This window comes from Atta cephalotes (assembly GCF_000143395.1).
Source record: "Atta cephalotes unplaced genomic scaffold scaffold00029, whole genome shotgun sequence".
Lineage (NCBI taxonomy): Eukaryota > Metazoa > Arthropoda > Insecta > Hymenoptera > Formicidae > Atta > Atta cephalotes.
Window position 1 is genome coordinate 611,796 of NW_012130093.1, and position 26,946 is coordinate 638,741.

General features: G+C 30.8%; 1 protein-coding gene across 1 annotated transcript in view; it reads right to left on the reverse strand.

Moving 5' to 3' along the window:
- LOC105620803 overlaps positions 1-26,946 on the reverse strand; it is a 144,560-nt gene that overhangs the window by 40,793 nt on the left and 76,821 nt on the right. Inside the window, exon 6 of the mRNA XM_012202289.1 lies at positions 5,964-6,138. Coding sequence (XP_012057679.1) covers positions 5,964-6,138 — 175 coding nt within the window. The remainder of the gene's footprint in view (positions 1-5,963; positions 6,139-26,946) is intronic.

Sequence of the window (26,946 nt, forward strand, 5' to 3'; positions counted from 1 at the left end):
CAGGGTGTACCAGATTAGCGCAGGGACCGACACATACATATTCCTCATGAAAAAGTAAATCGAAAATGTTAATAGGAAAATCTTAAGGCATCAATAGTTTTCAAACGGTGAGCATTTGAAAATAATCAACCACAAGGCATGAAATTCGCGCCGTTGCATGATTTAGCTAAATAAATAGCGAATTTTATATTTAAAATATCGACGATCACTTTTTAATTATTGTACTTTAAAATTGGAGTAATTTATTTGATAATCTATTTTAATTAATCTATGATTTAGGAAATTTATCTTTATTGCAAGCAGTTTTTATTACTTTCATTATTAATAAAATTATTTTGGAAAATATTTGGATCTCAACTGGATTTTGGAATTGATGTAATTTTTGGTAAAGCGGGAATGGATCAAAAGGGAATGGATTTAAAGACAAATTGATTAGAAATTTGATCCTTTTAATCTGCCCTTTTAGGCATCAAAGCTGATTAATTTAATAATTTTCACAAACCAGCTCCCCGAAAAGATGCTTAGACTATCTCCTCGTCAGCGACATAATCTGTTGCTCTCTTTGTCAGCGATAGATTTTTTTAAATCAACGAGTTCGATTTAGGATTACTCTTTTATTTAAAAATTAATAGAATCAAAGAATCAATATCAATAATGAAAATTAATTCACTTTAATAACTTGATTTCCACAAATATTTTTAAATTTGAATACAAGATTGGTCCTTCTGATACAGAGAGTTCTCGACTAATTGTTCACTGCTTTTATATTTTAGTGATAACAACTTCGCGCGAGTTTCTCCTACCACTTCCTACTTAGGAATGCTACATAAAAAAAGGTGGCAGGAGATTCTTATCCATGCGAAATCAAATCTAAAATCAATATTATGGTGTCTGCCCGTGTCGGTATCATCATTATTTCTTGACGAAACATGAGTTGCTATTAAGCCTGATTATCATTTGAGACTTTCTTGTATTGTTCTTTTTTATTTCAACTCTAATTATAATTTGTATAATATTAAATGAATATAAAGTCATAAATTGTTGATTTTATATTAGTAATTTTGAAAAAAATTCAAGAAATATCAAACACGTTGAATATCTACCAAGTAATAACAATTTTATAATTGAGATAATTATAAGCTTTTAAAGTGTTTAACTTACGTTTTTGTTATCATTCATGACTCTTTGAGTGCTAAGAAGCGCGATCGTGTTTCTGTTCATAAGACTTCTCATAAGTATGTAATAAATGCTATAGCGAGATAGCGTAGATAAAATTGTTAGAGAAATTTTTGTAAAAGTGAGAAATTAGACAATAATTGCGTGCCACAAGTATTATAACTTTTATTGACATACAATTAAGTTTAACAAGTATTTCAATATGTCGAATTATAAAAAACGCTCTTAGAATTCGACATATTATATTGAAATAATTGATTGATTTCTATGTCAATAATAATTTAATAATGCTTATTGCACGTAATTATTGTCTAATTTCTCTCTTATGACACTTCTCTAACAATTTTATCAATGTAATTAAAAAAACAATCCGATTCTCAAAGGTTTCAATATTCATTTTAATTTTATTATTCTAATTTATAATTTAATGAAATTATCATATTTAAAGTATGTGAAAAACAAAAAGATAGTGTGGTAGAGGAGAAAAATAAGAAGCAACATATTTTTATAAACAAATGAATGCGTCCGGTCAGTGTTCGCTTAGCGCATAAAGCGCCCACGTCTATCCGTAAGCGCCGCTTTTGCCTGTCTTCTCTACACGGTCCGTGATACGCTAACTATTTCTTATTATAATTTGAAAACTAAACTTCGGACAAAATTTTGGCAAAGGAAAAATCGTCTTAGAATTAAATCAGGAATATGATACTTTAAAGACAAACGTTTATCCTGAGTTATCATGTATACTTCTATCAAGTAGTGTCACCTATTTTCTCTGGAATATTAATTGTATATTAGTGTATATTAGTGTATTGGTAATCACAATATCTGTTAATTCTTCATAAATTGTCTTTGACAAATCTTGGAAATTATCATGTTGACTATATTAATGATTCATACCATATTTAAATATGTATACGAAGACAAAAATTCGCCTTATCTTTATTCTTACTTACAATAAAATAATATTAAACTGTAAAAAACTGAAGCATAATGTGTTAAAGATTTTTAAAGAACCCTGAAGAAAGATTAAAGCCACAAACTGAAAATGTAGTTTAGATTATTTGTTATTAAAGAATTATTAGATACATATACAAATAAAAATTTTAATGTTAATAAGTTCATACAAGTTTCTGTTATATTTTTATTTAAAAAATAATGATACCAGAAAATTGCATTATTTTATTCAATTCAATACGTATTTTTTTTTTTCAAAAAAATATATGAAACCTCTAAATTGCATCAATTACAAGCATAATATACATTTCCTACAAACATTATTGTCGTACTATTTTTCTTAAAAAATAAAATCGAAGTATAAAAAATTATATTCCAAATCTATTATAAAATCTATTATAAATCTTTATTTTTTAAATATAAAATCTAATTGATACATATCTTTTTATTTTCGTTTAAAGGTTTCCCTATTCCAATCCAAGTGATCTCTATTATTTTATTCCAATTCAGTAAAATTTACAAAAAATTAAAAAGGTAAAAATATAAACTGAAAAAAATTATTTCAAATAAATTTTTACCTTAAAAAAAACTTAGTGCTGCTAACAAAATAATATGAACACAAAATTATCTTTTTTACAAAAAAGGTATTAAGTGTACACGCTTGTACCATATATTGTATGCTCTTGAAGAAAGAATGACTTTTTATTTGAAACTTATTCCAAATCTATTTTCCGAACTATCAAAGTAATAATAATTTTTTTCAAAAAATATATAAAATCTTTAAACAAATCGGTGAAATCAATAATATGAATATTAAATATAAATATTCGATAACTTTATTAATATTGGATAAATATTCGATATTAATATTAATATTACACTTTATTAATATTACTGTTATTGCTGTATTAATATAGCTTAGAACCAGTATGTTAAATTAATTATTAATTAACAAATTATTCATATATCAAAGTAAATATTGTAAAATTCATTAATGATCTTAAAACATAAATTAAAAACAATTCTTTAATGTTCGTATAACTTTCAAACAAATTAATAAATAGTAACACAATAATTAAACGAGCTATAGTTATATGACAATGTACAATTTATTTTTTCACAATATAATTTTTCAACGATACGTTTCGACTATACTTAGTCCTCATCAGTCGCAGAAATAATTATCCCATATAACAAAAATTAAATTAATATATTTAGAGAATCATCAACTTCGATTTTCAATAGAATATATATACTATAAATAAAAACCATATTATATTTAGTCAATTCGTTGAACAATAAAACATAGTAATGATGAGTCATAATCCAACCAATTCGTCGGTTAACAGCGAGAAAAAGCAATCAGTATGAGTAAAAGAAAATTTCCAGTTAAAATCACAGATGTAGATTGATATCAAATTATATAAAATGGTTGTACGTGCGTCCTTAATATTATATTACGATTGATGACGCGTTTAAACTCTCTTGCAATCAAAATTTTTTATCATGTGAACAGTATCCGATTCTAAGTTTTTTATTTTGCAATCGCAATAGACAACTGCTAACTCATTAAGATATATTATGTATTTGCCTCATGAATATTTTATAAGTATAGTCGAAATGTTGGAAAATTATTGTGAAAAAATTTTACATTGTCTATCTATTATAGCGTTTAATTGTTGATCTGGATTACTATTCATAAATGATCATTTCTATATCTAATCATCATTTTTACAATAAATCAAATTTATTAGGTTAGCGACTATTTAAATTTGCATATACGTGCTAACTGATGACTTCATATGTACATAAACATTTTATGCAAAAAATGATTTAAGTAATAAAATTATAACATATAATATAATTTATATTATAATTTAGTTTATAATCAATTATCATAGAAAACTTTTCTCGTAATAACAAAGTTATAACATCGAAGATTTTCTTAATAAAATTCATTTTATAATCTGTATCATATGTACGGACGTATATACGAGAGATAATCCTGTTTAGGAAGAGAACTGAAAGATGTTGCACGCTATATAAAACCGGGAACATATAGATAATCTGTATCATCACTTTAACTTCTGTTTTAACGAACTGCTACAGAAATTCGTCAAATGTATCAAAACTTCGAACGGTATAAACTTTTATACGCGAAAAAGATATGCGAGTAATTATACCGACACAGTGATTAAGTCTACGCAGTTGTGAACAAACGCGCGCATCTGATGAATAAATAACTCGTCATACTGACCTGTATGTATGTGGCTGTTGCACCTTATATATATACATTCGTACAATGATGTATAAGAATATTATGATTTTCTTTGTGTGTTCATATAAATTTACAGTTATTACTTTAAGTTTAAGTATTTAGTTTCAGTATTTAACATAACGTAAAGCGTTACGAATGTTTTTGCGATGGTCCTTGTGCAAAAGTTTGTGTTGTGGCCATTATAATAACATATATTTTTACGAAGTGATCAACAATCTAGCTCTCTATCGATCTATTGATGTAATCCTAGCGGAACATAAATAAAAGTAATAAATAAGTAATATCGCAATAGACGAGTGCCATGCAGTTTGAAATGTGAACGGACATTTCCGAAGGCGATGATGATAATAATCTTAATGTGACACTGCAATATCTCCATTCATAGGATACGTAGAAAATAAAGGCACTTTTATTATATAATAAATCCAAATTGTCGATTGAGATTACTCAGAAGAGGATTCAGCTGTTTAATGAAAGATTCGATAATCTCGGATGCTTGCAATTCGCTGGCTCGCGTAAAGATATGATCTCGTGCTAGTTACATTTGGTATGAGAAACAATACCGCGTTTTTTGACACATTATTTTAAGTGCTTTAATTTGATGTACATATTTCATTCGTTAAATGTTAAAAATGTAAGCATTCAAATACTTTCATATGTGTGTATATTTCTCAGGTAACAAAATGTTGACAGTCTGTTAGTAAAGTGTCAATAAATTAGAGCAAAACTGGTGACATACTTGTCCACAATCCATAAGATCTAACAGCAGGCTGTCATCAGAAACTAAACAGATTCGCCTAAGGAAATAAGTATAACTATTTTATTAAAAGATATTAATATACAAGGTGTCTCAGATCTACAGGATCTGGGACACTTTGTATATTACCTTTCATCAGCATGAGATAAATCGGATTAAACTCAGTCAAGAAATTATCTACTATTTGCAATTTATGCAAAATATCCTATATAGAGAACCCGATAAACTTTAAATACAAGAAACGGATATCACCTGGCGGCAATCCTGCAAGTGACAACACAGATTCTATTAATAATCTAACAGCATTGCGTTTGATAGATCTATTCAATCTGTCAATAATTTGTTGTCAGAATATACTCCAGATTTGTTTCTTTTGCCAGTCTGTCATTCAGTTTTGCTAGCAGATTCTGTTACATTCCCTTCAATCAGTTATTCCACAGCGTTGTATTGAGTTGTCCGGAAAGTTCGTGCCAATTTTGAAGGAAAATTGAAATGCAGAAGATTTAAATTTTAGTATATATTTATTAAATTTAAATCTTTTGCGGCACGAACTTTCCGGACAACCCAATATATATAATATGTCTGATCAATAGATCAATTCTATTGCTATTCTGTTGACATAGTATATAGCAAATACTTTAAATTCTATTTTTTTCGACAGGCTTGGCTCTATCTAGGTTTATTTTAAAAAGAGATAATTACTTCAAAAATAATTCACATTAATAAGAAAAAAAAAGAAGGAAAAAAAGATTTAAGAACATCAATAATATTAATATGTTGTAAATAATGATTACCTACCATCACTAAATATTACAGATTTTTGTCCTTCTGTACGATGTTTTGAACCCTCTCTTTTTAGAACACCCACAGGTACCATTACCGCTGGTGGTGGTGGCAAACCGCCAGCTAGCTGTTGTAAGGGTGGTACAGTTGAACAGTACTCCATGGGATTATTTGGATTAGGCTGTCTCTCCTATAATCATTTGTTGAATATTCATAATATCAACATTTGTTCAATTCCTCAACAAATATTTATTAAACAGACATACATAAAAAAATATGATCCTTTTTTAATACTTAATATATTTTTACAATAACGTTGATAAGAAAAATTTCTATGGCTCTTCAAATGAAAGAAAGAAAAATCGATAAATTTTAAAGATTATTTTTAATGTTATGTTGATATTACAAGATTATTTTAAATGTTTTGAAATAATTATAAATATAAATATAACAATTATAAGCGTAAATGTAAGTTATAATTACAATAAAATAAGATTCCTTATATTAAAACAATTAACAAATTACAAATAGGTAGGAATCGGTGTTGTAATAATTGCGCGTTTATTTCGATTGATCTAAAACAATTCTCTATAAATAATACATTTGTCAAACGTTTCAGCTAACTTCTAGCCTTTAGCGAATGTATTACATAAAATCCATAAAAATTTTCATCCTGTGGTTACACTTCAACATCAAATTTCTCATAACCAGTTAATAAGTTGGATGATCAACGATATTTGACCTTAAATATAATAAATGAATATTAGAGTCGATAAATATTTAAAAACTCTTAGGAATTGCTGTGGAGATTTACCTCGAGAGTATGTCAAATACAAATTAGTCCTAACACTATAATTGTTGTAACACAAATTATTTTTGTGAATTAAAATTTAAGACGAAACAACGATAATTAAATAAATATAATATATATATTATATAAGTCGATGATGTTCATGCTGCGGTATCAATCGTCGTAATGAAAATGTATTATTTTTAACTATAGGCTTTTAGTGGTCAGTCAAATAATAAAAATATGAAGAACTGAATAACTCAATGTCTTTGTTTAAATTAATTTCATTCTTTTATCACTTAATATTTATCATTTCTGATGTTAGTCTTTTATTGTAGTTTTATTATGTTCTATGTCTAATATTTGAACATTATTCCAATAATCGTGATTGTGACACATTCTATAATTCGTGACAATCAAAGGTTTTATTTCTATTGGTGTCATTTTTGTGTTCGGAAATCCTCGTTTTTAATTGTCTACATGTTTGTCCATAAGATGCGTCACAATCATTACAAGAAATTTTACACAATGTTCTTTTTGCAATCTACAGGAAGAGGATCTTTTATCATTGAATTGAATTTGTTAAGGCTGAAAAACGAGAGTTTAATGTCGATATCTTTGATCATATTTCTAAATTTTTCAGATATAGATTGACGTATGTGAAGTTGGCACCTCATCTTTTGGTACCGCAAATTTTGATAAGAGTTCCATTGGCACCCGTAACAGTCTATAGTTCCTGATAGGTTTTATAAATAGATTCCGTTGATTTAGCTAATAATAACATATATATAATAATAACTAAAAATAACACTTGAAAATTTGTGGTGACATTGCAAGATTCAAAAAAATCAATTGAAAACTATGAAATTTATAATTATGAAATTATATAGTTCTCGATGAGTTCTACAATTTCTGATAAGTTTTAACAACAGTTCCGATCTCTAAGTTATTTTAAATAATGCTACCTCAGGAGCATAAGAGGAATTACGTCCGGGATGGTATCTCCTGAATACCAAGCGACCTCCAGGAATATATAGCCAAGTCCCGAGAATTCGCCCGAATAAAATCGCGTAATCACGACATTTATAGAACTTATATGGAATCAAAAAACAGAGAATTAAACATAATTAACATTAATCAATTCCTCCAGGGCGTGGCTTCTTTCAAAAGTGAACAACCAGAGGAGGAAAGCACAATGAAGACGAGTCTTTCTAAGACCCGACCTTGCTTCAGCAGCGCCAGATGACAAAAAGGAGAAAGAGCAAGCTGCAAAAGCTCTAACATCTAAGTCTCAGCGAGCAGGAGGAAAGGTGGTGGATAAAACGCGGTAAGCTGAAGCATTACTCCAGTCCGAAGGACAATCGTCCGGGCAAGAAACCCAAGATAGTATTAGGTATACAATTTTGCTTTCGCTGTTTTTTTCCGAAATTCGAGGCTTTATTGTAAAAAACTGGTTATACATTTATGATTCAAAGTATTGTCCATCGCTGGCCTATTTTCTCCCATCTTTCCCATATATACGAATCCCACGTCGAAAAAACTGGTCATCTTTTGAGGCTATCCACGAATCGATCCAATTTTTTACTTCTTCATAAGACCGGAAGTGCTGGTCAACCAGGCCGTGTGCCATTGATCGAAACAAGTGATAGTCAGAGGGAGCAACGTCTGGAGAATACGGCGGGTGGGGTAGGACTTCCCATTTCAACGTTTCCAAGTATATCTTGACCACTTTCGTAACATGGGGTCGAGCATTGTCATGCTGCAAAATCACTTTATCGTGTCTCTCGTTGTATTGCGGCCGTTTGTCTTTCAATGCTCGGCTCAAACGCATCAATTGCGTTCGATATCGATCGCCTGTGATTGTTTCAGTCGGTTTTAACAATTCATAATACACTACGCCGAGCTGGTCCCATCAAATACAGAGCATGACCTTGGATGTCAAAATCACCATTCTTGAAGCGTTGAAACCACTCACGACACGTTCTTTCACTAATAGCGGCCTCACTATAAGTATTTGAGAGCATTCGATGAGCCTCAGCCGCAGATTTCTTCATAATTCATAATAAATCTGCGCTTCATTTTGAACTGTTTATATTTTGTATGTGTGTCATACTTAATTATATTATCATTTATATTTACTTTGATTTCTGATATTGTATAATTTTTAGTTATTTAGTTTATTTTTCTTATTTTTTTCTTAAAATAGATTATATTATTATATTTAATTTAAATTTAATTTCAATTCACTTTGTATGTTTAAGTTTGTCAGATTCATGTTTCTAGCCAGTATTGCATATAATAGTGTGATAAAAAACTTACGTTTTTTTTTCCCGAAAACTGTTAACAATAGAACCGCGATGATTTGAGTCTCTCCTAGAACCGTATATAAATCATTTACAACTCATATTATTCTTTTGTGATGTCTAAATAGATGGACGTAATGGCAAATAACTAATATTTTCATTAATCATAAAGAAATTAGATAAAATAGAGCAATAGAAGTCAGGTAATTGTTGCGCAAAACAATATAGCAATAACGCCGAAATCGTAAGAACTTCATGGTTTATTGTTCCTTACATCTCAATTGTTTCTGAAAAATTTAATAGATTAAACAGTGATAATATTAGGATATCGTTTTATAATGTTAATAAATTACGGGAATTCATTAAGATACATAAAGATCCATTTTTGCATAATATAAAATCGAATATCATATATAATATAAAAGGACTATGTCCAGTTTGGGCCCCGGCTGAACAGTACTGAGACCTAGCTAGGAATGTAGAGCATAAAAAAAGAATTTAAAAATTCCATATGCACAACTTTGTAAAATGAGTCTGTTGAGTACTACAGCTATTCAAAGTTCGCTATTATTATATATATGACCATATATTGTGTATCACGTAGGACTGGTTTTATTTGATTTCTTGAATCATTTTTGGATTCTAAATGAATAATTATGAGAGATAAATTAATCAATGAAGAGGGGAGAGATACTCAAAGTATATAAAACAAAAGGTTTTAATTGCCTAATTAAAATGTGGCGATATATGCACCTTATCTTTCTTCAGTTTCCTCATTAAAATTCTTTAAAAATAAATATCTTTAAAAAAACATCATTAACTGTTCTTGCTGACATATGGATGTCTTCGTCAAAGTGTTGGGCATATCTCAGATATCATATAACTATTATTACGTGCACACAACACCCAATCGTATGATAGCCATTTTTGCAAGAGCAATAATATTCTGGAATGACTTGAGCTCCTTCATCATCACATTCTATCAAAACGTACACATAATAGCGAGTACGATTCATATGCATGGATTGTATTCGAGTTTTAACGAGAATAACATCATGTACAACTATGTCATAATTAGCAAGATTTGTTGCCTCAATACCATGACTTATCTGTATAAAACATCGTCCCGTAGTAACCATATATTCTCTATAATATAACCTAGCCTGTTTAATCTAATATGATCCCAGATTAATCCTATTATTGGGTTGTCCGGAAAGTTCGTGCCGACTAACCTATATAATTTGTATACTATAATAAATGTAAATACTAAAATTTAAATCTTCTGCGTTTCAATTTTCCTTCAATATCGGCACGAACTTTCCGGACAATCCAACATATAAATAATTTTCTATCAATACTGGAAACCTTTCTAACTCAGGTGCATCCAACGAGACAAATACAATAGTTTTGCTGTTCAGATTTTGTTCTTGGATTAATCGAAATAAAACTTTGGTTTGTGCAATCGATCTAACATAAGTTATGCAATCTTTTTCGAATGCTCAGCGTCTGATGATCGAATGAAACATATTATGAAGAACAGTGGCATTTCGAAAATCAGTCATTAGATGAGTAATCGATTGAATATACCTAATATACATAAACGATTAAAATACGCGAAGCAAATTTTAAGATGCCCATGATAACTTCCACAAACCTGACTTTAGTGACCAATCGAATTATTAGCGAATTATTAGCAAGCGTATCACTTAGTTGACTTTCACCAGATGGAATGATATCTGGCATTTTTGCCACAAATGCCTTACATTCCAAATATTCCGAAAACCTCACGAAAATATCTATCAACAACAAACACTCTTGTGAAATCTATAGCGCACCTTAGGCATCTTCCCCATAATTGTTCGCATGATGCTTGCATCATTTTTAATGGCTTTGAAAGATCCTAAAACATCTGTGATATATCCATTAGGAACAACACATACCAGATTTTATTAAAGGATGATATTTGTACAGGTACTATAGCAGGATCTTTGAAAAACATTGTTCGAACTTTTATGTATATAAACATAAGAATCCATATTGTTATTAAAGACATTTCTTTAGAAAGTAGTAGTTTATAAGATTTGTACGTTTTTCAAGTATTTGATCTCTGCTCAAATATGAAAATCCTAGATATTGAGGTGTAAAGTCCGTCGCGATTACATTCGTGCACTTTTCATTAATCGCTCTGCAGTATTACGTTTATGAAAATATGAGTAAGATTTTGGTCGCTATGTCTTGTTCTTAGTTTTGCAAATTGTAAGCACACATTCAATATAACGCTGTTCGCAGTGTCGTAAGGATGATAGCTTAGTTAACAATCGCGAGAAGTTTTCTTTATTTAATCCAATGCTTCACAACAGTGTTCTCTATATTTTCAAAATAATCGAAGTTTACTGTTGAACATTGTTGTTTAATAATCTGGTTACATAACAAATCGATCAATTACTTAGTCCGCTGCAAAAACTTGTTTTAATAGGAATCTCAGTCCATAAGTACTTATTGTGATTGTGAAGTACTTATTGTGGTCACACACACGCACCTCTGCAGAAATATAAAAGCGAAAATCTTTCGCAACTTGAGCGCGAATGTTTTCCGACACACGATATCGACCTGTGGGACAAAATATAGACTTTTTTTGACTGCAAGATGCCTTACTACTGTCCAATTTAATTTGACAAAGAGGCTGTGATTCAATATTTTTAACTAATCTATCTCTCATTTCAGTTTTCATCATTTATGTTTTCTTGTATAATAACTAATAGGCACCAACAAGCGTGACATATATATTTAAATGTGTTGAGTGAGATTCTTGTGGAACTACTCTTGTTTCAAGAAATCTAGCACTTCCTCAGCCAACAAATGTTTACGCGACTGGTTTTTAAAATATTTTTCACATTGCCACAATGAATCTCATCGCAATCAGTAACTGCTTCGGGGTGACCCCAAAGGCTGGTTTACCCCGATTAGTATATTCGCCGCTTGTCCATCTTCCCTCCCAGGGCGAATTCCAGAGGCATCGCCGTCATTACAAGCAAATCCGAATTTCTGTGACGGCACATCGAATCGCGACCAGAGAGACTTAGCTGGATTAATGAACTGTACCAAATACATTTTAGATATTATTTCAATGTCTTTGGTACAATTCATCCGCGGGGAGATGCCCTGGGCGCAGAGAAATTAGATAAGACTAGTAGTCCATGGTCATAATAGCAAACTTTGGATAGTTCTGGCACTCAGGAAACTTCTCCTATAAAGTTGGACTTATAGAATTTTTGATTTTCTTTTGATACTTTAAAATTTTAAGCATGTCTCAAAATTGTTCATCCTTTGTTGTAAAGACTGCGATGCGAGTTACGTCGGATAGACGAGAAGACAGTTGAAGACGAAAATCGCTGAGCACAGGAATCACATTCAGTGGAACACAATCATACTCCGTCATAACCGATTGCAGAAAGGCTACGAGTTCGATTGGGAAAATATTGTTTTGGACAAAGAATCTCAGTACAGAAAGAGATTGGTTTCAGAGATGCTGTATATTAGGAAACAGACACGTGGTCTCAACCTAGATGAATATGGAGGGGTTTCCCAAGGCTTACTTTTGATTGTTGATGAGCTAAATATCGAAATGATTGAACAGACGAATATGGAAGGGTTTCCGAAGGTTTACTGCCCAATTGTTGATGGGCTAAATGTCGAAGTGAATTGCTAGTTAGTCAGTATCGTTCTTTCATTGTATTAATATCATTTTATTTGAAATTTTTGAATTGTTACTTGATTTCCTTTCAGATCACAATCGATATCAAATTGTTTTTTTCAAAAAAACGTTCCTTAATTATAATTAAATTTAAGAGTTATTTCACTGATTAAGACAATTTTGACAATGATTCGCTGACGAGTCAAAAACTAGTTTTTGATTAAAATAATAGAACTTAATTGTTTGCGATATGGTGAATTCTCTTCGTTATAGTGAGCTTCCTTCTTATTGTAATATAAAATTCGATCTGTTCTTTAATAATTTTGTCCTGTAATAATTTTGAACGCAATTTGGATTGTCATCAGAGTCATTTTTCAATATTAAAGTTTCCGGAAGTATGTGAAGATGGTTCACTGGAATGAATTAGTTTTCAGTATTGTAATTATAATATTAATTTGTCTCTAAAGATGGCTCAAAGACCCGATGTAAGCAGGTTATCTAATAAAGAATTTTATGTTATATTCACATTGTTTTGCGCAACAATTACCGCACCTGACTCGTATTGCCCTATTTTATCTAATTTCTTTGTAATTAGTAAGGAGTCTTTGCGAATCAACTTATATTTACTTCTATTAATAATAATCTAAATTATTATACAATACTTTCAAAATATATGGTCATAATCAACAACACACTTAATATATAATGAAATCAAAGTAAAAAACACGCTAATCGCGTGCGATTTTTTTTAGCTTTTAGCTAAAAATTACGTGGGTAAACATTATTGTATGAAACGTACTATTATTCCCCTTTCGCGCAGCGGACAAATAAATGATAAATAATATCGTGCAATTTGTCAGAAAAACTGGTACCAATGGATAAAACAAAAATAAACTGATCTCAATACATTGTTGTCAATGGTAGATCTAAATCGGCTCAATCGCAGTTCAAGGTAAATCTAAATTTTCACAAGAGAGGATCGTCACCAAAAAAGTAAAATTATTTGTAATTAATTATAATCATTATTTATAAAAAATCACAAAAATGTGCTCTACGTACAAATTAAGTAAAATACAAGACTTGTTATTAAAAGAATTATTAGATTAACAGGGCAATAAGAGTCGAATAAAAGTATAAAATTTAGAATAAATAATTAGAAAGTTATATTTAAAAAAAATAAAAGTTTCATAATTTACAAATATTCATATAACATGTTTCGGCTACGAGCTTGAACCACTTTCAGATAGTATAACGGTTTTAAAAATTTTAAAAAGAGATGTAAAACGCAGTAAAATTAAACGAGAAAATAGTCGGAAAATCTTGAGAAGCTAAATGAATATTTTCCAGAGCAACAAAAAATGCTCACAAACAGTTGAAAGACCGTATGGAGAGAGCATCTGGATATATATATTCCGTGAAGCCAAAGGTTTATCGCAATCATTAGCATATTGTCAATCAAATGCAATAATAGCAATAATTAGATGTAGTCAAAATATTGTAAAAAATAAATTACGCTGATTGTCCAAGAGTAAAAATTTGTTTGAAAAAGAAAATCAAATAATTTATAGATTAATATTAGTTCGTGTGATTGTTGCAGCGGATAGAATACAAATCGAAATTAATTGTAAGAAAAAAAAGAACATTAGCATATTATCAATCAAATGCAAACTAAAAAAAAAATGGCACAGTCGCGTTTTCAGTGTTAAAGAGAAAAAGAAGACACCCATTATCAAAATTGTAGAAATAAGTAAGAGGACGTACTTTAAAGACTTTCATAACGAATTCAGCAAAGTGCACTAGATGCGAACTTTTTTCAGTGCTACGCATTCGATTTGTACGCACTGTATCAGTGCGTTCAGATTATCATATTCGGCAAATGAAAACTGATTTATTGTAATGCTGAATTTATATTCAGACCAATCGAATGAACTAAACAAGTTAAAAAAATGTTGCACTAACGTTTCTAACGTTTCTAACAGTGCAATTTGGCATAGCATGAAAGTGGTTCTGCACTCGCATTATATCAGGGCAACATCAAAGAGTCACTACATATGCCGAATTTCATAAGTAACTTTAAGCGAATGTTGGAGCGATGGAACGCTCATTTCATTATTTTTCTAACTATTTCGTTTTCCTTTACAGAATAAAATTCTTCTCTAGAATAGAAGGAAAACGCAAATAGCTTTGGGAAAGTACAAACTTATGTGAAAATGCCAAAACATTATAAATTACAGCAACATTATAAATTTCTATCACATAGATTATTTCTTTACATATATAAAAATGAATTCAAGTATACATCTAAACAAAAAGTATTTTCCCATATTTAAATAATTTATAAGAATATCATGAGATTTTCAAATTATGATTTTGCTTACAAGAGAAATAACAGAAAAAGCATCATTTGAGTGTCCATAACTTCGCATTCACACGATATATAGGACAGAGCAGAATAAAAATGTATGTAACGTTTTACTTATTGGTTTATTTAATAAATGTGCGTAAAATTTTATTTATATTATTTATATTATATTTTATGTACGTAATATTTTATTTGGAAAAATCTGTTTTCCGATATCAATCAAGTTCGGCCATCGCTCTATTATCCTCTCAATCGTGATTTATTATTGCCAATAAAAAAAATGTTTTAATAGGGTATTTTTGAGTCATTCCATCGAAATACATATAATAAACTGAATATCTTTGTAGTAAAGCATTTTTTTCCAAAAATTCGCCATTGATCTAAACATGGCTATGTGGAAAGTTTGCTTGAACTTCTTCTATCCATTGAATCGTTATTTCGCAAAAAAATATTTTTTATTCTATGATTTCTGGAATAGTAAGACATTGAAAATAATTATTCTCCTTCCTTCATAATTCAAAGTCAGAAGGTTATAACAAGTTCAAATCAACATAATGAACATTTATTGCAATAAAAAAAATTATATCAAACTTATAGTCTGACTTTTTGTAGCTTATATTCCAAAAATAATTAAATTTTCAAAAAAATATTCTAATACAATGATATTCAGCTTGTTATCGTTTGAATTATAAATGTTCCCGCGTTTTTTTCTTCATTATTCAAGTTTATTACTAAATTTATTACTAAAATTAAGTTGGCAAGCTCAATCTGCCCGACAGTAGCAGAATCGACATGACAATTTATCATTTAAATTTATAAGAGCAAAGTAAGCATAACAAACGTGACAAGCATTCAATGCAATTATTATACAGGATGTCTCAGACCTCACGTAGATGCCAATTACCAACATATTCTGCGTGAAATTCTAAGACGAAAAGCTTTGTATCAAAAAATGATCTGAATAGAATTTGAATGGCAAGATATTGAAATTAACGAATGGACGCGCGTAGAATTCGCCAACTTCAATATCTCCATTCAAATTCTACATTGAATTGCTTTTTGGTAGAGCTTTTCATCTTAGAATTTCAAGGAAAATACGATAATAACCGACGAGTTATTATCGTATTTTCCTTGAAATTCTAAGACATTCTGTACACAGTTCACATTGGATGTTTATCAAACATTGGATGCTTTCCATTTGATGACATAAGTCGACCCAAATATCATTCTATTTTTGTCATTCTCTGAAAGTCAACAAAATTAGAATGATGTCAATTTATGTCCAATGGAAAGCACATATTTGATCTGTATGATATAGCCGGATAGGATAGACTCACACAAGAAGAAAATCTGGAGGCATAAGTACGTGAGCACAGAAACACAACGCAAAACGACACATTAAGATTACAATACGGTCAAACGAAGAAGAGAACCACAAACCACAAACAATTCGCTTAAGCATAAGCAGTGAATTAACGAGGAAAAGCATAACGACGCGCATAACTACAAATAAGGTTAAGACAGCCCACAGCAAAGCCTAAAGTTGGAAACACAATAGATACAGAAAAGGGATAAGAAACAGCTGTCCAAGGAAGTCGATATTGTACTTTAGAGCTCTGATTAGATGGCTTGTTATTCCCTGTTCCTTGTTACTATTGCCTATGCTTATTATGCTTTCAACTTAAGAAAAACAGATGAGCGATGCAATCAACGTGAGTAACATGATTTCACTTGGTAAATAGAGCACTGTACATTCTGTCCCTCTGTTTGTAATCATTCAACGCAACTAACGACAACAAAAATGAGAAGTTATAATCGCCAACGAGGAGAGATGAAAGCAAAACTCATATCATTCCGAATTTTTCTAGAGATACTAGAATGCAATCGCAACAACATAGAAAATCATGAGATAAATTTAGAGTAGCGACTTGATAGAATTGAGAAATTAATCGTAAATTAATGACGCATGCCAAGAGAATCTTATAATTAGTGGATGATGGCGCAATACAGGCATGTTTTACATAAAGAGCTGAGTTCAAGGTAAATTTCTATCGACTAAAAACACAAAAACTCGATTTAAAAACTGAGACAAGCAATAATGAGAGTTACGGAGCGAAATCGGATCAAACATCACAAAAGTTAGCTACAGTACATCATAAGATTAAACTTCTCCAGTCTCCCACAATTCGACAGATTGTACGACAAATGTACGACTAAAATTTCAAATATGTTCAAATCGTTCATCCATGCAGACATACAATAGATACAATTGCGAAATTCCAATATTTATAGAGATTTCTATCAAGTGAAACATTGACGGACTGAAGTGATACTCGACGGACTTGATGTGTTAAAGGCCAACTATGAAGTGACATGGGAACTACTGATTAAAAGATACCAAAACAAATGTCTGATGATACACAAACATGTTAATGGAATAGTTAATCGAATACCCGAAATTGACAAAGAAAAGTCATAAATGATTTCTCTGCGGAAATTAATAGAAGTTATGCAGGGCCACATGCGCGCAAGAGAGCAACCTGTAGAGAAATAAGATCATCTATTAAGCAAACTCATTACAGCCTCCAAAAGTGAAGAGGGAGAAAGAAATCTTAGAACAGGACGAACGATCCGACATACAAAGTTTCTAAAGAAGCTATGTTAATTATTAGAGAAGACGAGCAAGCATGTAAAAGCATCATGTATATATATATACATATATATATATACACATATATAACATATTTCAGTCTCACGATTAAGCCTTTCTCAGATGAAAGTCATATATAAAGATGATGTTACATTGATTGAACGGAGAGATAGATAAAATTAAAATTCATTAATAAACATATTAATGAAGACTAGAGAAATGTTTTGTAGAGAAACGGAAATTATTCGCAAAACGGCTAGACTGGTTATTTAAAATTTTCTGATGTTCTGAATATGATGTGAAAAATCAAATTAGAAACAAATTAAAAGAAAAAGAAAAATTCAAATAAAAGCGTCATTCTAGTAAAATGACTCATCTAACTGGCCATATATTTTTAAATTTTGCATATCGAGAAGATGCTTATCAATTATTTAGCATCAGTGTGTTAGTTTATGATGAAATTAATATCAATACTGCGGTGGAAAATTAGTCACGATAAAATTAACGATATATAGATAAAAATTATTATACGAAAAAAAATATTTAAAATGAGACACGTGTTAAAAATGTATATTACTTTTCCGACAGACGAACACTGACGTATAATAAAATAATGTTGATATTGTAATGTTAGATTTTGTTTGCTTGAAACATTCTGTAAAAAATCATAGAATAATAAAACATGTTTTTGTTTATCGATCATCTTAACATTGCTTGTTTAATACAATAGAATATACAATATAATAGAATTTTAATTCATTATTGCTTAGCAGTTTATACAAGCGTGTAATACAAATTTTTAACTATTATTTTTTTATTAGTTTACATATAAATAAATAAATTGTAACACTCCGTAGTCCGTGCTCTTTTCTCCTAACATGATATTACTCCTACTTGAAGATAGCATATCAAAGAACAATAACTTTGACTGTGTGCGACTGTGATTGCAAGCATGAAGACTGTGATTGACTTGTGTTGCAAAGTATGGATACTTTACTCGTAAAAGCGAAATTAAAATCAAAGTTTCATCTTGAAATCAGAGCAACATAATTGCGCTCCATGAAATAAATTCCCTGCTTTAACAACGCAAAATATTTTCTTATATAATTTTTGTGTTTTTAAAACAGACAACTTGGCGAGAAAATAATTAAATTAAATTAAAGAAAATAATAAATTAATAATTAGCGAGAAACTCGCTTCGCGTAGAAGCCGTGTGCTTCTTGGCAGAGGGGAGGTGGAGTGAGAATTGCTTCGCGTGGAAGTCGTGCGCCTCTAAGCAGAGAGAGAAATGGAGTGAGCGCTTCATATGGAAAGTTGTAAAATATACTTTAAAGCCGAGAATTTCTGTTTTATATAGTAGAAAAGGAATATCATTTTTCAAACTTCTTTTGTTAATAACTTTTTAATGAATGACGAGCGACGATCAAAACTTGGTGGAAGTCACTCAGAGTCATGACTTTGACAACATATGTCAGTCAGAGTTGCCTCCATTCGGCATATTAGCCAAGTAAAGCGTATTTTATTAGAAAGAGAATATCATGAAGAGAATATCAAAAAGAGTAGTCTGGTTTATTGTGATTATTTTTGTAGTTCATTAAGTATATAGTGTAAAGACATTAAAATAATAATAATAATTTTATTGATTTTATTGATGTGTAATATAAATGGAATTGAACAATAGACAAAGATGCAAGAAATGTACACATATGCACGCGCATATAGGATGAGTCTGGTAAAACTGGTTTACTATGTTTTTTGAAAATTGTTAAGAACATGGGAAGATATCTTTATCAAAATTGTAGTATAAATTGGGAGACATACTTTTAAAACCTTGAGTAACTTTAAATGTTCTTGGTTTTTTATTACCAATAAGAAAATTATTTTTAATGGGGAGGGATTATTTTTTAGTCATTCTATGTATTCTATGAAGTATTTAATGAGCTGTGTTGGTAATGTGGACTGTATATAATAATTGCTTGTCAAGATCATTTATTATGCACTTTATTCTTACCAACTTAAATGAAAAATCGCTATGTTGTTTGCTATTATCGGGCAACTTAACTTTAGCATGAATTAGAATAATGAAAAATAATGAATTAGAATAATGAAGAAAAGAACGGGAATATTCATATTCAATTCAGCCAATACATTCTCCATTTTGAAAAATCAAGGATTTTTCAACACTATCAAGAAATGAACTAACAGAATGAGTAATGAACATGTCACACATAAAATACTTAATTAATAATGTAGAAAATTGATTAATTTGACTCAAAAAAATTACTGAGGAAAATGATAGCGATCAATTAATAAATAATTTAATTGCCAATTTTGGATTGTGCTCCGTGCTGGATTAAATGTAATCCACATCTAACGTTGCTTCTATCGAGAAAGAGTACAACAGTATTTTATAATGACACGATGAATCAGCTCTTTAGCGATTCAGCTCTTTAGTGCATGTTATTGAGTCTATTTCAGGAATTTGCAATTTGATGATTCTACCAAGGCGCCAGCTTCGCTCCTCTACTTAGAAGAGGTAGATGTTATTCTTTATCAGTATCAAATCATTTATTTTGAGCGTCCCTTTATTTGTCTTCCATTTGGTGCGATATTGTAACTCAGAAATGAACTCTTTGGATCAATGTTTCAAAAGTTCTATTGAATCTGCTATATCCACTGATATCGAGACGAGATTCCTTGATATCAGTTACATCCGGCATACAGTTATTAAAGTATGTTCGAAAGAAAGACCGGAATCAATAACTGCAAGTCTAAAGGGTGAGAAGATAAGGGATACACTGAGTGAATTAAGGATTGATTCTATTTGTACCAACAGGCTCCTATCTGGCGCCTAACAGGCTACATAGCTTCTCAAACGTCGATAATGTCTCCTTTGACATGTTTTAGATGGTACTTGGTTGATTTTACACTCTCAAATGCTTTCAAAATGCAATGAATACGATAGAACAAAGTATTATTTCTATTAGTATGGATCTACAATAGGTGTTTTAGGTTGTAAGAAATTGAACAATTACAATTGAATGCGAGAAGAATAATCGATTATGATTCGTCCATTATTTGTAATTTAAGGCTTAAAAACCTATTATAGATCCGGGCTTAATCTTTTCGGATTAGACGGCTTTGCAATTCGTTTCCATTTTTGATGAGAAATTCTCCAAATCGGCATAACTCAAAGTGTAATTCTAACGGTTGGTATCTGATGATATCTTACTAGACATATCTTAGTGTGCTACAAATCTGCGCAGGACTAGTATGAAGCCTTCCATTGTGAAATCGGACATCAGTTTCAAATGGATAGTCAAATGAATAAGCAGATGTAAGATTTATAAGTCCTGCTTCGTTCTTTATGATCTTTCGTTCTCTATGATCCCCTGATGGATTTGGCGTAATCCACACCCGTGCTATGAAAAGCTTGGGCCGGGGTACCGATCGCGCTGTAGGTCGGCCGGATCTGAGATATAATTGTTCAGGGCTTGCTACGAAAGCATCGGGTACAACCTGATAGGGAGTTGTTGAATGCGTAAGTTGTTGAACAAAACAAATTTATTTGTGAATCGCTTCCATTCGGAATGTAATTCCGGAGTAGATCGTTCTATAAAAGTTTTAGTCTCCACAATTGTTGCAACAATTCGCAAGTATGATACTAGGGCTAAGAAGGCCCAATGAATCGAATAGCTATTAATGACAAGGACTATTAATGACAAGATAGAGAGCTTCGTCGATTTAATATCGGATTTTAGATGTTACACTAATTCGTTTTTTACTGATGACCACGATAGCCCTAGCCTTTTTGTTGCTTCGTTTTCCTCGAGTTTGAGATTATGAATGCAATTTGATCCTCTAATGTTTGCGGATTCATTTTCGTAACTCAAAGCATCCAAATACCAAGATATGCGATATGTTGCGAATTGAAGCTTTCTCCCGAGTCGAAGCTCCAAATAATAAGTCGTCGACATAGTACATAGAATGTTGTATAATAGCTGCTTCAGAAAAGGTCCCTTGGTGCTTTTTGGCCAGACTGAGTCTATCGCCATCGGATGGCGAGAAATGCGTTGGAGGCCATTCCATATGTAATAGTATTTAATTGATACGTAATGATGAAATTTGAATAGTTTTCCTGCTTTTAAAAAATACGCTGAAGTACCCGTTGAGAAGGCTCGATTAGCACTTGACAATACGTGATAATTATGTCTGCGTCTACGACTGCCTAAAACTTAAAATGATTGATAAAAGATCTCGTTAGATGGTTGGCCTAATCTTTTGCAGGTAATTGATACGCTAATTAATGTTGATGCGGAGGCATTGAAAACAACAAACGCGCAGACTACTTTTTTGTGACTATTTTTTTTCATTACTCCGTAATGAGACAGGTAATAGGTTGGAATCGTGTGATTATCGTCTATGTAACCCTAATTAAATTATGTGATCAACTCTTCATCTGCGCATGAAAATTGTGTAATCACTTCGTATCTCCTCATTTCTTTGTAATCCTTCGCGCTCCAATGATTTGAAACGCTGCTCTGCTGTGTTGCTCTCATGAGAGTCACTCCTATGTTGATGCCTTGAATGGTATGCTGATGATGAATCTGCTATCGATGTTTCACTTAGTAGTTTTTGTGAAATGTAGTTCATACGCTTGCTCTTTAGATGAAAGAATGTGTCTCGCGGAAATTCTTCCACCTTCAAAAACCGTTCTAGATAACCATGTAAGATGTCATTTCCGTTTGGCCAGATGAAACCTCATGTCTGATGTCGGTCGGTCCGTCTATTTCCCAGCGATAGCTTCCCAGCAATAATATATCCCAATTTCGTCTTACACTCAAATATGGGTGCCCCGACAGCAGATAAATCACAGAACAAACCGACTCAGCAGATCAATTTTCTTTAGTTTGTAAAAATTTGAGTTCGCATCTGAAGTCCAAAATTTTGACGGTTCGCTGGGCAAACATGCGGTGATTTTAGAAATTACCATGAATATGAGTCTCTTCTTTAAAGACGCTATGCATGTATCCGATTGTCGCCTTTGTCATTTCTAAAACCTTTGTCTCGACTTGATTTATATCAGCTAATAAGAAATATCCACTTTTGCAGTGCGAAATCCTAACTCGTTATACAAATTGACATGAAATTGGATTGTGAGATCGAATCTAAAAATATATTACATTTGTGTGCTTGTCCACCTCTGCCGACAATCTTCACGATTGCAGTGGGTAATACGCGGTGAATCGCGATCAATCCTTGTCGGGACGTGAGTTAATACAAGTTCCTTTACCTTGTTGTTAGCTCTCTTGAGAGTTTACTTTTCATCCTCGCTTGTCTTTTTACTATTCGCCTTTCCCAAATGTAGGAGAATGTTGTGAGATTTTTGCAGCATTTCTGCGACTTGCAATTTATTGCTATATGACTGAGTCTTAAAGAACTGTCCTAAAACGATTAATCATATTGAAAATAGCACTTACACACAGATGATGATTTACGTGTCATTGACATATCACATATCTTACGCACGCCACACACATACATAAATTTTCGTATAACAATTACGTTTTAATCATCTAAGTCCAATTTTACAATAAGAACTCTATTGTTTCTTCATGCAAACTATTAGTCTGTGGATTACTATTTCGTAAGTACGGATTGCACAGCTTTTGTATGAAGTAATGTTGTAACGATTTGACAGCTCTCTGCAGCGCCATATTGGATTAAGAAATGTTAAAGATCTCAATTTCGAAATTTTTTGTCATTCTCAGCTAGACTCCACCTCACAGATGTATTAATGCGTATGCTTTCATTTTGAAAAAGAATTTTCTGTAAGAGAGGAAAAAAATAATTGTTAAATAAAAATTATATGGTTTAATTGATAATACAAACGATTTTAGGATCTCCTTAAGCAGTTTAAACATGTTTTTTTATTTATCTTTGTTTGTTTTATTCGCGTATTTATCAGCATTTCCATTTTAAGAAAAACTTACGAGTAAATAATGCATGCTCGTCTCCACACAACATACAGCTTCCTTTGAAATAATAAAAAATAATAAAGGCTGTGGGAGTCAACGAAATTAATAGTGCAATATCTTATATTTATTAAATTTATTCCATAAAAATAAATCTTGATTTCGATGAGCGCAACCATAATATAATATAATATAATCGAATTTTGACGTTTCGATTCCTCTTTCAGTCATCTTCAGAATAAATTGTCCATTATTAGATAACAAATTCTTGTGCAGTAAATTTTCCATGTAATGTGTGAGTTTCCTAATAGTTGACAGACTATTGGAATCACAACTGAAACCGAAGATGAATTGGAGAACACACACAATATATTGACAATTACAATTATTTTTAGAAGATAGTCGTCCTACACTTACATAAGCGTCACATCCATTACACAATTAAAATTACATAGATAATGAACATTTTCTTGTAGCAGACAGTTATACTTATAAAGTTAAATTTAAAGATTATCATGAAGTATCCGTCTTGACATAATGATTTCTAAATAAAGACTGCGAATACTTATTTATAATTTGGACTAATGTCACATTAAAGTCAAGGTACAAAGTTAAAAAACATAATATTGAATCATTATTGGAAAACATAAAATACGCAGAGTCTTACTTTTCCGTCTATAAATTTAAATCATTATATTGTTTGAGATGCAACATTTTTGATATTAGTCGCTTGTTAAACATTTTTTCGCGGATTTTCCAATATTATATATTTATTATATTTCCATCTCATTCCATCGAAATTCATGATTGTAATGTTCTATGTTCTCTTATAATCGACTGTGATGATGTATTTTTTTTTATACAATTATAATGTTCTGATATTCTGATGTTCTGATATTTGCAGTTTCCTTCCGTTTGACCCACATATGACGCGTCACAGTCATTACTATTTATGCGGTAAATCACATTTTCTCTTAGATGAATTCGGAAGTTTGTCCTTATGTGCTTTAATGAATTTATTTAACTTATTAAGACTAAAAAACGACATTTTTGTACATAAGTTATTGATAATTCCTCTAAATTTATTTGAGATTTTTTATGTACGGTATAGTGAACCAAATGATTTTTTTATTTTTCATGATTTTTATTTTTCTGTCGTAAAGATTTATTATTTATTAGACATTTTAAACAGTTATTTATAGTATCAAAAATAAAATTGATTGGATAGTCATTTTCTAAATAAAATTTAAACTATGAATTCCAGATTCTTCTGATGAAACCTTGAATGCGATAGTATATGTACGATAGTACATAGATAGTATATGTATATATATATATATATATATATATATATATGAGACTTTTAATTAATTATAGAATATTATATTATATATACTTCTCGTTTAAGTTTTATATTTTAAAAAAATTTTTTTATTTGATTCTTAAGTGCCCTGTATATTTTCGATATTGTTGTTTAAATTAAGTGTTTGTTCTTTTGTTCTTTTATCAATTTGTTTTAAGTTTTATTTAGCTCTCCTCAGTCATGTAGATTCATTTAATTTTCTATATCTTAATAAAATATCGCAATAAAGTTATGAGAACTTTATCTTGTTTTCTGTTATAATCTTTCATTTTGGAAAAATATTTTGACTTCATGACTGATAATTAAGGAGTATTATTGGTATTGTTCTTACAAAATGAAAGATTATAATAGAAAGTGAGATAAATTTCTCAACTATTGCGATATTTCATTAAGATATAGAAAGTTAATTGAATCTATAATATATACGGCTGAAGAGGGATTAATTCTTGACTGAGATTCAACTTGTTTCTTATCTCTTTCCAATTCTAGAAGAAAGAGACAATGAATAAGTTGAACCTTAAGAATTAACCGTGAATTATGGAACCTAAGTAAAGCTCGAAACGCTCTGTAAAAATGTCATCGTAGAATAATAAAATGTTTTTATTTATCGATTATCTTACATTGCTCGTTTAATATAATAGACCTTGTAATTCGTTAAAAAATAATAGTTTTACAAAAAAAAGTATGGATTTTGTTAATGTAACAAAAATATCTTTAATGTAACAAAAATTTCGGACAGTACCTACTTTATTTACTTTTTACAGTAAGAGTCCTGTTTAGGGGAACTCTGTCTGATGACCTTGATCTTTTATCAAGGTCATGATTCTGAATGACAATAGATTTTGACCGTCGTCCTTCGTTAAAAAATTAAGAACAAAAAAAATTTGAAAAATAAAGTCTCTTTTCTACTACATGAAAAATTCTCTACTTTAAAATATATATTACGACTCTCACCCTCCCTCTCTCTTGCTTCAGGGACGCACGACTCTCATCCCCTCTCTCTCCCTGCAAAGGAGCACGTCGTAGATTGAGACTGATTTTACAATAGTAGAAAGGATAAGAATCGAAAGTGAGAGTCGTGCGCCTCTAAAGCAGAGGGGAGGGGGATGAGAGTGGGGGGTGAGTCGTCAAGATCATGACCCTGAAAGACCTCCAGCACATTTTATGTGATTTCCTGTAAAAATGAAGTGGTGGCATTAGTTTAGGAGATATATATAGCAAAAAATATAGCAAAATATAGCATATATAGCAAAAAAAAATTATTTTTGAAACTGAAATTTTATTTTCGAAACTTTTTTGTTCATAAATTTTTAACAAAAGACGAGCGATGTCCTGTCAAAAACCTGTTGAAAGGCTCATGATCTTGATAACATATGTCAAGGTAAAGTCATCGGAGAGATTCCCCTAAAAGAGTTTTATCATTTTTACTTCCAAAAATCATGTACATATTGTGAAAAAAAATAGTTCCTACTTGAAGACAGCGTATCAAAGAATAATAACTTTGATTATGTGCGTGCGACTATGATTGCAAGACATTTTTCGTGGCATATACTAATGTATCAAATTTCATCAGTTTATTATTGACGAAAGTATATTTAGTAACGAAAGTATAATTTTGATTTTGTGCATGAAAAACTCACTCCTCTCCACCACAATATTTCTAAAAAAATTGCGATTGAGGATTTTTCCTGCAGCATGGATACTAATAAAAGCGAAATCAAAATCAGAGTTTCATCTCGAAATTACAGTGATGACACTTGAGAAAGTTCTTTTATTAATTAATATTCGTTTTCCTGATATTATAAAAGTAAATCTGGAATATATATATATATATATATATATATATATAGTATATATTAGG